Source organism: Scyliorhinus torazame, chromosome 28, assembly GCF_047496885.1.
Source record: "Scyliorhinus torazame isolate Kashiwa2021f chromosome 28, sScyTor2.1, whole genome shotgun sequence".
NCBI classification, from domain to species: Eukaryota; Metazoa; Chordata; class Chondrichthyes; order Carcharhiniformes; family Scyliorhinidae; genus Scyliorhinus; species Scyliorhinus torazame.
The window spans coordinates 33301213-33313612 of record NC_092734.1 but is presented as its reverse complement, the minus strand read 5'-3'; the positions used below and the strand labels follow the sequence as shown (position 1 = coordinate 33313612).

The 12400-nt window shown below is 45.9% G+C and overlaps 1 protein-coding gene across 3 annotated transcripts in view; it reads left to right on the top strand.

Moving 5' to 3' along the window:
* The window catches only part of opn4a (opsin 4a (melanopsin)), a 118800-nt gene that overhangs the window by 44773 nt on the left and 61627 nt on the right, over window positions 1–12400 (top strand). For all 3 annotated transcript variants that reach the window (XM_072491836.1, XM_072491835.1, XM_072491837.1), the window contains one exon: window positions 4902–5035. In XM_072491836.1, the coding sequence (XP_072347937.1) occupies window positions 4902–5035 (134 nt within the window). The remainder of the gene's footprint in view (window positions 1–4901; window positions 5036–12400) is intronic.

Sequence of the window (12400 nt, the reverse complement as noted above, 5' to 3'; positions counted from 1 at the left end):
TGTAACATGATAGACCGTCATGGTCGTCCTGCTGTGCAGTGGAGCGTGGTAGACTGTTATAGTCTTCTTGCTGTTTACGTGAGCATAGCAGACTTGCATCGTCTGCCGCTAGTTGGTCAGAGGAGGTTGCTAGACCCTCATGGTCTTGTTCCTGCAAGGACTGCGCATCGGAGTCATGTGTTTCTGCCATTGTGGCGTCTGTCCACGAGCTCGCTGTGGAGGCTCGTGACACTGGAGTCACTTCTTGTGCATGCAAGGACTGCGGTGTGGAGTCTTGCATGTCTTCTTTCGTAGAGTCGGGAACCCCGAGCGGGGCGTGGACCACGCTCTGTGTGGCAGCAGGCCGCTCTCTGTGGGCTTGTACCGCTCTCTGTCTCTTAATTTCAGGCTGCAGCACCATCCTGCACTGATGAGTTGGGATGTCATATCTGCTGGGTTGAAGATCCTCAAATCCGAAGAACGAATCCGCGTCTGCGTTGGATTCAATGCGGGGGTCGCCAATGTGCAACATGTCTAGTTGCGATTCGGATTTGGTACTGGGGTAGCCTCTCAAGGTGAAAGGTTCGTCCGAGTCGTAGTCATCTAGGACCATGGAGCTGTCATTGGGCTCGCGAGGTCCAGAGAAAATGTAAAGGTCGGTATCGAAGTATTCAAGGTCGGAATCATCGGTTTGTGCGTAGGTAACTGCTTGTTGCCGGGTTCTTCGGAGGTTAAATTCATTTCCTGGTTCAATTTGAGGCATTGTGCTGTCATTCCAGGTGAAGGAAGGTTGTTTTACAGCTTTAAAAGATTTTTTTCTTTGATTTGGGATGTTTCCCCTTTAAATTGGTGCGGTCTGGGGCCCCTGACATCATGAAGCGCGTGACGTAGCACGTCGGAAGCGATTGCGCATGCGCAGATCGCTGTTCCTTTATCGATGGCCGTTTTCTTGATTGCGCATGCACGGCGTCTCGCGCATGCGCAAACGAACCTTCCGGTTCTGCGCACTTCTCGCGCAACTGCGCTAGTGTAGCCCCTTTAGCAAGATGGCCGCCGACCCCGACCCAAATCGTTCTCTGGTCCGGGATTTCGGCCTCGAGGTGAGTACTGGCGCTTCTCTTACCTTTTCTTGCCGATTGGAGTGTGTCTTCCTCACAGTATTTGCCGAATTTGTCCAGGACTGCCCGGAAGTCGCACCTGTTTTGCCCCTTGGAAAACTTGAATTTTTAAAAGATTTCTTCTGCTCTGGCACCGGCGATGGTGAGGAGAAGCTCCGTTTTTTAATCATCGGCCAGGTCTTCACGTTCGGCTGCCACCAGGAAGAATTCAAACGTTTGCCGGAATGCCCGCCAGTTTTCGCGGAGATCGCCATAGCACTGGAGCGGCTGCGGAACCGGGAGCTCGTACATCTTGCCTGGGTATTGCTGGTTGTCACTGTACGCTGAGGTATGGCTATCTGGATTTCAGCAGTTCACTACTGGTACCATGTTTTGTTATGTTTCCTTTGTAACATAAGCGGCTTCCTTGTGTTGCATTTGTCAAAGGAAGCTCGAGACATGTAGATAACTTCAACACATTTATTTACACTATGTACACTTTAATAACTTGAGTTCGACACTACTGCTAATCCTATTATAGCTACCTAAACTGACTAACCAGCTGCTGTCTTCCACGTGGTGGGTGTAATATTGAATCAACCCTGTGCCTCTCCTCACTGACTGTCTCCACTGGCCAAAGGGCAGATCATGTGTGTGGTGTCCTTTATATATGGGTTGGTGTAATGCCCCCCTGTGGTCGTGTCACCTCCTTGTGTATCATGAATGTCCATTGGTCGCCTCCTATCTAACTTATCTATTGGTTGAGTGTGTGTGTGATGTTTCTGGTGCTCCCTCTAGTGTCTGGCTAGCTTACATGTATTTACAGTGATGCACATCACCACAGGGTGCACATCGTTAAGCAGCTCATCTGCAAGGCCTCGGACTCTGCTTCCGACATACACCTTGCACTACTTGCATACCGGGCGACTCCCTTGTCCACTGGCATGTCGCCAGCTCAACTGCTGATGAACAGGGACCTGCGGACGATGCTTCCAGCCATCCACCTGCCCAAGCTTGATCACCTCCCGGTGCTGCAGAAGATGCAGCAGCTTCGCGACAGCCAGAAGCAGGGCTATGACGCACATGCCACCGATCTGGCCGTGCTATCCCCGGCAGGCACGGTCAGGATCAAGATACCGGATGGTGGGTGGTCTACTCCGGCTGTCGTTGTTCGACAGGCTCTGGGCGCGGCCTATGTCATATGTATGGCTGATGACTCCATTGTGCGAAGGAATCGAAGGGCACTGCGAAATGTTGCTTGCCCACAACCACTTTCCCCTCCATTTCCACATGTCGAATTGCCACCTCCAGACACCACGAGGCCACCAGTCGTGCCTCCCACTCGTCTGTCAAGACACCGTCAGCCCCTCCACTACCTCTCCGGCGGTCGACCAGGATCAGACGCAAGCCTCAGAGACTGGACTCATGAGCATTTGTTTTGTTTGTTCTGTTCTGTATTCCTCAGTCAGTCACATTAGACGGACACATTCACATGTATATACATCTAGAAAAAGGTGGGGAGATGTCATGATATGCAAACATGCAACCAATGAACACTCAGAATAGGACACAACCAATGGGCAGTCAGGACACTCAGAGGTGGCATCACCACAAGGGGGCATGACATAAACATTATAAAAGGGATGGGGCACTCACACCCGGCCTCTTTCCACAGACAGACATCTAGAGAGTGAGACAGGGTTGATCAGCAGCGTCACACCCCAGCACGTGGCTAAGAGCAAGCTGCTACAGTTAGACTGAGTTACTACAGTTAGATTAGCAGAGAGTCGAACTCATTTGAGAACTGTGTTAATAGTTCAATCAACACGTTGAACTCATTTCAGAGTCTGGAGCACCCTTCAGTTAAGACTGCGTCAAGTAGCAGCCTGTGTTATCCGAAGCAGCATATCACAACAAGATCTATTGATGGGCTTGCCAAAGGCAAGGAAGAAGCATGATTTTCTACTGACATGTTTCAGGCAGGATGGAGGAGATCAAGATGCCGTGCCACACGCTTCAGCCTCCATATAGTGCCTGAAGCCATTTAGCAAAGAGCAGGCTTTATTTCTAGAATGGAATTAAAAAGTAAGAAAGTTACATTAATTCTGTGTCAGACCTTGGTATAGTGTGCAGTTATTTTTTTAAATTCTTTCACAGGATGTGGGGGTCCATGGCAAGGCCCTGCATTTATTACCTCTCCTAATTGCACTTGAACTGGGTGGCTTGCTGAGCCATTTCAGAGGGGCATTTAAGAGCAGCACGGTAGCATTGTGGGCAGCACGGCTGCATTGTGGATCGCACAATTGCTTCACAGCTCCAGGGTCCCAGGTTCGATTCCGGCTTGGCTCATTGTCTGTGCGGAGTCTGCACATCCTCCCCGTGTGTGCGTGGGTTTCCTCCGGGTGCTCCGGTTTCCTCCCACAGTCCAAAGATGTGCAGGTTAGGTGGATTGGCCATGATAAATTGCCCTTCGTGTCCAAAATTGCCCTTAGTGTTGGGTGGGGTTGCTGGGTTATGGGGATAGGGTGGAGGTGTTGACCTTGGGTGGGGTGCTCTTTCCAAGAGCTGGTGCAGACTCGATGGGCCGAATGGCCTCCTTCTGCACTGTAAATTCTATGGTCTTAAGAGTGAAGCACATTGCTGTCGGCCTGGAGTCACATGTCGGCCTGACTGGGCAAGGATGGCAGATTTCCTTCCCTAAAGGACATTAGTCCCACTCACCTTAATTCAAAAAAAGGAAACCAAGAAATGGGGAGAACATTTGCAAGGATGATTCCAGGATTGAGTGGGCCTACATATCAGAAAAGGCAGGGCAGTCCGGGCCTTGGAAAAAGGGGCGGGGGCGACCCAACAGAGGCTCTTAAAATTAGGAAAAAGAGTGAATACAGAGAGAGAATGTTTCCTTTGGGAAGGGAAGAGCCATCGATAGCAAGAAATCCGATCGGGAATTCAAAAGGAACCTCTTTACGGAGAGAGTGGTGAGAATGTGGGAGCGATGGGAGCGAATAGTGTTGATATACTGAAGGGGAAACCTGATGAGCACAGAAGGGATAAGGGAGCAGAGGTTTAAGATGTTGGATTTAGATGCGGGAAGATGGGGAGTGGATCATAGAGGCCGTCACGGATCGAATGGGCGGAATGGCCTGTCTCTATCCCATATCGAACCATAAAATTCCTACTGTGCAGAAGGAGGCCATTCGGCCCATCGCATTTGCACCGACCCTCTGAAAGAGCACCTTACCTAGGCCCACCCTATCCTCGTAACCTCACCGAACCGGCACATTTTTGGACACTTGGGGGCAATTTATCATGGCCAATCCACCTGATCCGCACATCTTTGGACTGTGGGAGGAAACCGGAGCACCCGGAGGAAACCCACGCACACACGGGGAGGACGTGCAGACTCCGCACAGACAGTGACCAGAGGCCCGAATCGAACCCGGGTCCCTGGAGCTGTGAGACAGCAGTGCTAACCATTTTGCCCCAATATCCTGTACACCTAATCCTATGATACGTAAATCACCTGTACCAATAGAAAAAAGGAAAAGGTTTTTAGGCAGCAGACGGGCCAGTTTAGAATGAGTGACACAGCCGGTGATAATGTGGCCAATTAGAGCAAACAATAGAGCTGTAACTGTATGGCAGTAATTTCCATAATACACTCAGCGCTGGAAGATTATAATTTGTCGCCTGAGCTTTGAACTACATTGAAAATTGTGAAAAAGAGACGAGTTTGAAATATGATGTTCGTTTTTATTTATTTATTGACCTCTCATCTTCTCTTCTCCTCCCCCCCCCCCCCCCCCCCCGCCCACTTTCCCACAGAAGCAAGAGTCTACGGAGTCCGTCGAACATTTTCATTATCAATCTGGCCATCAGTGATTTCCTCATGTCGGTTACGCAAGCTCCAATCTTCTTTGTCGCAAGTCTGCACAAACGCTGGATCTTTGGCGAGAAAGGTGAACTTCCTTCCTTCCTTTTCCCTTACCTTTTCCCTTTCCCTTTCTTTGCTTTCCTTTCTTTGCCTTGGGGTCTTCCTGCCTGTCCAGGCATCTGCCTGCGTGCCCAAATTGTACGTTCCCACTCCGTGAACGCCCCGGCAAACTCCAGTTCACCGCAAGGGGTCTTCTCTGGTAGGGAGCTTTGATGTTTTATTGATTACTTCACTGGCTTAACTGATGACCTTGGATTGAATCCTGTTCTTCTAAAAAGCAACCGTACTCGCATTGTGCTTTATCTTACGCCAAAGCACTTCATGACTGAACAACAAATTAATCCATTACTTTTGAAGTGTCGTCCTGTTGCGAAATCCAGCTTGTGCTCAGCAAGATTCTGCAAACAGCAGATGAGATGGACATAAGAGAGAGGGGCAGGAGGAGGCCATTCTACCCTTGGGCCACTCTGCTATTCAATGAGAGCCCGTGTTAGACGTTTTAGTTGCTGTGATATGAAGAGTCTAAAGTTCTGTTCCTTTTTCACCAACACACATTTATTTCATTCCAACAGCCTTTGCATAAAACTCTCACTATACATCACCTGACAGAGGCCACCTGAAGCCCCTTTACATATCAGTGTCAATTAATGGATACTTAACATAAATGAGACAACTAATTAAAATGTCTCTTAACCCATTACTTAACAGTCTCCCCTTCCTTGGGGAAAAAAAAATAATTAGGTGAAAACAAAATTTCAAGAAACTCAAAAAAACACATGATTTCCCCCCCCCTTTTTTTTTTGTTTGGGCGAGAGAAAAAAACAGTCACAGAAACAAGCGCCCTTCAGTAACAATATCCAAAAGTTTCTGTGACCTCGCCTCTCTTTTCGTAAAACAGTCTGACAGTTGATAGCTCCTGTCGACCCATTTAATTTTTGTTATTTCCCCTCTGTCCAACATCTGCTTCAAACTTGCGATGTCTATCCGTAACCTCTTTTCATTGACACTTTTTGTAGTGTGCACATTTTCCCACAGGGATTTATTGTCAATGTGACAGTCAATAGGTATATTACCCAAATCCCCTAATCCCAAAATTTCTGTCAATATCATACTTGTATAAAAGGCCATATCCACCGCCTCTACAAGGCTTAACGTTTCAGCAGCCAAAGTGCTTTTTACCACTCTCCTTATTTTCTTTGTTTCCCACACAAGCGGGCAACATTTACCAATGTTCCCCAAAAGGAAAATTATAAAACCTCCTGCGCTTGAAACCCCATCACATAAATTTGCGTAGGACGCATCACTATAAACTGAGTTTCAAATGCCTAAGGTCACCTAAAACCGGGAACTTCAAAACACACTCTTGCATTTTTAGTTTGGCCAACGCTTTATTTGCTTTTATTATATCTTCCACTTTGGGATCATTCATTTTTGTACTCAACTCTAAGACATCAAAACTCACGTCCGGTCTAGTCTGTCTACCTAGCCAGTTTAGTTGCCCAATTAAACTTCGCAGTTGCTCTTTTTCTATCTTTGAAACCATTGCGTCTTTTTGTGAAACTCAGCCACGACTAATTGCTATTGGGCTGATGTTTTCCAAATAAGATTGCTGACGTAAAGTTGCCCCTAACTTAGTGTGTCCAATTTCCAGTCCAATATATTTAAATGCACCGGAAGCCTGACTTCCAACCCTGAATTCTTTCCTCAAACCAGAGATTACAATAGCTTCAAAATCACTAGTCCCACCCCACAAAAAATCATCGACATGCATCATAAAAATGCCAGAAAGATTTCCTTTATAGTGCCAGTAAAACATTGCAGGATCTGCTTTCAACTGGCAACAGCCTAACTTTAACAAAACTGACCTTATGAAAAATACCAGACTCTAGATGTATCATTTAATCCACATACACATTTGTTCAACTTCCAGAGTACCCCGTCTGTGTTAGCTGCTTCTTTAGGAGGACAGAGAAAAATGTCTCTCTGGAGCTATGCCCCTGCAAAAAGGCAGCTTTTATATCTATAGATTTACATTCCCATGCCTTTGTGGCTAATAGAACCAAGAAGATCTTTAAAATAACCTTTCCTGCTGTAGGTGAATCTACCCTTAAATCCTGATCTTCTGAGTTTTCTTCAAATCCCCTTGCCACGAACCTGGCCTTTGCCTTATAAGTTCCATCCGGAAGAACCTTTTCCGTGCAAATCCATCTGTAGGATAGAGCTCTTTGTCCCCTATCCGGTACTTCCATGTATACCCCAAATTCAGTCCAACTATGCAATTCTTGCTGTTTAGCTTTTTTGATAACTTTTTCATCTAATTTATTTGAAGCCACCAAAATCTCACATGCATGTGGGCTTCTACTCCTATTAGCATTTGTAGTCTTACTCATGTTCTGAGATCTTGATAAACTACGTCCCCTTTCCCGCCTGGTATCTCGTTCTGTACTGCTACTGCTTGATCTTTCCCTTCTGCTGTGGGATGTCCTTTCAATAGTTCTCGACCTTTTCCTGCGGACCTGTTCACTATGTACTATCTGAACTGGCACTGCGTTTCTGTGCCCTCCATTTTTGAACTTTGTTTTCCCAATCCATTGTCTTGAATCCTTCCCCTGAATGCTGTACATTCAACCAATGTTTATACTTTCCATTGGCCTTCCCTGCTCTACTAATAACAGTTGCATCCTTCCATTGACTAGACCCTTCAGGCAAGTATGTCACTTTTGTACCAACTTTTGGCAGTTGCCCTTTCGGAAAAATGGCCTGTTCTAATTCATCAGAAGTGTTGTGTTCCTCCACAGAAACCCTGTCTATATCAGTTAACTGGTCCTCCTAGTTCTGTAACACATGCGTACCAGATGACTCTGGTTCCTCGTCGTGTCTGTCTGCTCTGTCTAAATTTGAAAATTTGTAATCTGTACCCATTATCCTTGATGAATGTACCCTAACAGTTTGATTACCATGTTGCAAAATAATTGTTTTGCCATCTATGCCTATGACCTTCCCTGGGCCTTTCCATTCATTAGAATTGTCTCTCTTATAGTATACCATGCCTCCTTGCTGTAAAACGGCATCTGATGGCCATACATTATGTCTTAAAGCTCTGCGAATTCTTTCAGAGACTTCTCCTTCCAAAAAAGCTTTTGTACTGCTATTTAATGCATTTAAATGTTCAGCAAAACCAGAGTGAATTGTAGTCCCCTCCCAAGGTGGAGGCTGGTCATCCAAAATGGACGGAATTTTAGGATTACTACCAAACACTAATTGATAAGGATTATAGCCCCCAACCATCTGCAATGAATTAGTTGCATGTACCACCCATGCTAAAGCTGAATTTAGCCTGCAATTTGGTCGATCTGCCAAAATTTTCCGAAGCATGTCATCGATGACAGCATGATTTATTTCACAGACACCATTACTAAATGGGATTTCTGCAGCCGTATTCATCACTCTGATATTCATGTTTTCATACATATCCCTAAACTCATCATTAGCAAATTCTCCCCCATTGTCCGTAAGGAATTTTGCCGATGGACCCATTCCTGTCCCTATCCATTTTTCCACGATTTGATCCAGAATTACTCTCTTTTCTTTACTTCGTACAATCGTTGATTGACTAAATCTGGTTGCTAAATCTACAAAATGCAAAATAAATATATTATTTGCTTTATCCCAGATCTTAAGGTCCGTGGCCACAATGTCGTTAAAATCCCTGGCCAAAGGTAGGGTTACTATCTGTCGGGCTGGTGTCCTTCTGTACTCCCTACAAACTTCACAGCAGTCACTAACCTGTTCTATCAGTTTAGTATAGTCGTCATCCCTTACCCCTGCATCCTTTAATACATTTTTCAGCCTCCGAGGAGATGGATGTGCAAATTGCCTGTGCAGTTTGAATACCACAAGCTTTTTATCAGCTAAAGTCCAATTTTCAACTGCCATTAACACATCCTTAACCGCTCTACTTGAAATAAAGTAATGGAATACAATAGTGTCCCGACTATAGTCCACCGTCTTTCCAAAAACTGTTGCCTTATCCTGTTCCATATCCAGTTTCATGTGTGCTTTCTTCATCGACGGTCTGCTCAGAAGCAAAGGTATCTCACTTGATACAACATCCGTGCTAATGGAATGATTCACTCCGGCAATATTGCAAGGGATCACCACTCTTTTCAGCGACTTCAGAGTATTATCATCCCCAAACCTGAAACTTGTGGAACTTTCAAATTCCTTAACCTTGTTACGATTTTCAGCATTCAAAGAGTCCAGGTAACATTTTAACCAGTCAATTCCACACACAGTAGATGTGCAGCCACTGTCCAATACAGCACAGCTGAAGGATTCTGCAACCAACACCCTCATTACCGGCATAAAACTGCTTGTCAATAGGACAATGCCTTCTTTCAGGTCACTATCTTTTTCCTCTTCTGACTTTTCTGTGTCATGTGTCACTTCAAACACTCTATCATAACGAGTTGGACAGTTGAAAGCATAATGTTATTGAGAGTCACATCGAAAACATCGATTTATCATGCCCCGTGCATTTCTGGGGTTCATCTTCCTATTGTAGGTTCTAACTGAGTTTCTGTCTTCATAATTTCCTTGTCTCGGTCTCCTTCTATAGTCTTGAGCCCTGTTCGTAGCCATATGATTTCGCCATCCTGTTGGTAGTGTATCTTCCATATTCTGCCTTATTGCAGGCTGACCTATTTGGGTCATCAGAGCCATCGGAATCGAATGTTTCCCCAGAAACTTTTGTAAAGCTTTTGTCATCTGTTCGAATAAGGTATCCTTATCAGTAAACTGAACTCCTGTCAAAACCAGGAGCCTATCCATGTTGCTCACTCTAGCACAGTCAAGTAATTTAAAGGCCAACACAAACTGTGGAAATTCCAGATTGTGTTTCTGCAGCCTTTTATATAGTCTGCCAAATTCCATTATATAGTCTTCCCTGGAGATACCCTCCATTTTCCGTAACTTATCAAAATCCGATCATGCTTCATACGCACTTAACAAGTCATCTTTCTTATAAATCTTATCCATATAATGTAATAAAGTCTCCAGACCTTCTTCTGAGTCTAACTCTTCCAATTCCATCTCAGAAAGCACTTTGTTTTGGATTTTACTGCCATATGGTAGAGAAAGAGCCAATGCCATACCTTGTTTTCTCTTTCCCAAAGCAGTTACCTTAGTCCACATAACTACTGCACTTCTCCATTGGTCGTACGATTCCCTTTCAGAAAATAAGGGGGGATAGTCATATCCGGCCATCTTTATCCTAGGTTCAGCCATATATCCCTTTTTTTTTTCTTCTTTTCTCACTCACTCCTTGGTTTGATCTGGAAAAGTTGTATCTGTCAACCCTTCACATTTACACAGCAACCATCCTCTGCTACCATTGTTATACGTTTTAGTTGCTGTGATATGAAGAGTCTAAAGTTCTGTTCCTTTTTCAAAAACACCCATTTATTTCCTTCCAACAGCCTTTGCACAAAACTCTCACTATACAGCACCTGACAGAGGCCACCTGAAGCCCCTTTACATATCAGTGTCAATTAATGGATACTTAACATAAACGAGACAACTAATTTCAATGTCTCTTAACCCATTACTTAACAGCCTGTACTCCGACATCATTGTCTTGCATTCTGCACAGATCCAGCGATCTCAGTCTTGAACGTACTCAATGACTGCGCTTCTACAGCCCTCTGGGCCAGAGAAGTACAGAGGTGCCACTGTGCCGTCCCTCCGAATCAATTGGCAGGATTCTCCAGAGCTGCCCTCTGGGGTAATCAGCACAAGTGGGGCAGTAAATGCGATGGACCGGCAAAAGGTTGCTTCACAGCTCCAGGGTCCCAGGTTCGATTCCGGCTCGGGTCACTGTCTGTGCGGAGTTTGCACGTCCTCCCCGTGTCTGCGTGGGTTTCCTGCGGGTGCTCCGGTTTCCTGCCACAGTCCAAAGATGTGCAGGTTCGGTCGATTGGCCGTGATAAATTGCCCTTAGTGTCCAAAAAGGTTAGATGGGATTACAGGGATAGGGTGGAAGTGTAGGGTTAAGTAGCTTTCCAAGGACTGGTGCATACTCGATGGGCCGAATGGCCCCCATCTGCACTGTAAATTCTATGATCTATGAGGTCAATTCACTTCGGATGGGAATACCCAGTCCCATGCAGGTGGAACCGGAAGGTCCCACGTCGAATCCTACAGCACAGAAGAAGGTCCAATGAGATTAGAAGAGATGCTTAATGACTAGCACAGAAACAATGGGCCGAGTGACCTCTTTCTCTGCTGTAAAACTTTATGATTCTATGGCATCTGTGTCAGCTCATTGAGCAGTGAGTCTCTAATTATCAAGCCCCTTGTCTCAGTCTTCTGCCTCTTCTCCCAAGGGTCTTTTCTGTGTTGTGTGACTCTATGACTCTGAAAGAGTGACTAGCCTTAGTTTGCCCAGTCCTTATTGGGATGGACAATACATGTTGGTCTTGTCAATGATGCCCACATTCCGAGAACAAACAGAAAAGAGTTGGCCATTTTTTCCTCCTCTAAATTGATGTGCTATCCCTCACTTGCCATTGTGTCCACCTTGCCTAATCCCCAATCCTATGCCATGGACCTATCCCAAGCCTTGAGGGCGTGTCGGAGGTGCTCTCCACCGACCCTGCCCCTCAACTGGATCACAGAGGGTCTCTGTAAGTGAGGATTATAATTACTCATTTGCAGATGCTGGAGGAGAGAATCCACTCTGGACACTGTGAGGTGGATGAGAATGAAACCAGGCAAGAGCAGCCCCACCCCAGCAGGATAACAGGAGGAGGATGGAGGACTCGGCCATGTCAAAGGCTGCAGGCAGGCCGTGAAAGATTATCATAGATTATCATAGAATTTACAGTGCAGAATGAGGCCATTCGGCCCATCGAGTCTGCACCGGCTCTTGGAAAGAGCACCCTACCCAAGGTCAACACCTCCACCCTATCCCCACAACCCAGTAACCCCACCCAACACTAAGGGCAATTTTGGACACTAAGGGCAATTTATCATGGCCAATCCACCCAACCTGCACATCTTTGGACTGTGGGAGGAAACCGGAGCACCCGGAGGAAACCCACGCAGACACGGGGAGGATGTGCAGACTCCGCAGAGACAGTGACCCAAGCCGGAATCGAACCTAGGACCCTGGAGCTGTGAAGCAATTGTGCTAAGATGAGGAGGGATAATTTATTTGGTCACTGCATTCTGGGTTTGCTATTATAATCATCGGTAACTGCAGAACTAAATGTCTCTTCATATGGTGTGTTAGCAATTAAATGAATATGTCTTTCAAATGATTTGCTAAACCAAGTCTTTCCCCTCGGGTGAATATAAAAGATTCTGTGGCACTATTTCACAGAAGAGCAGG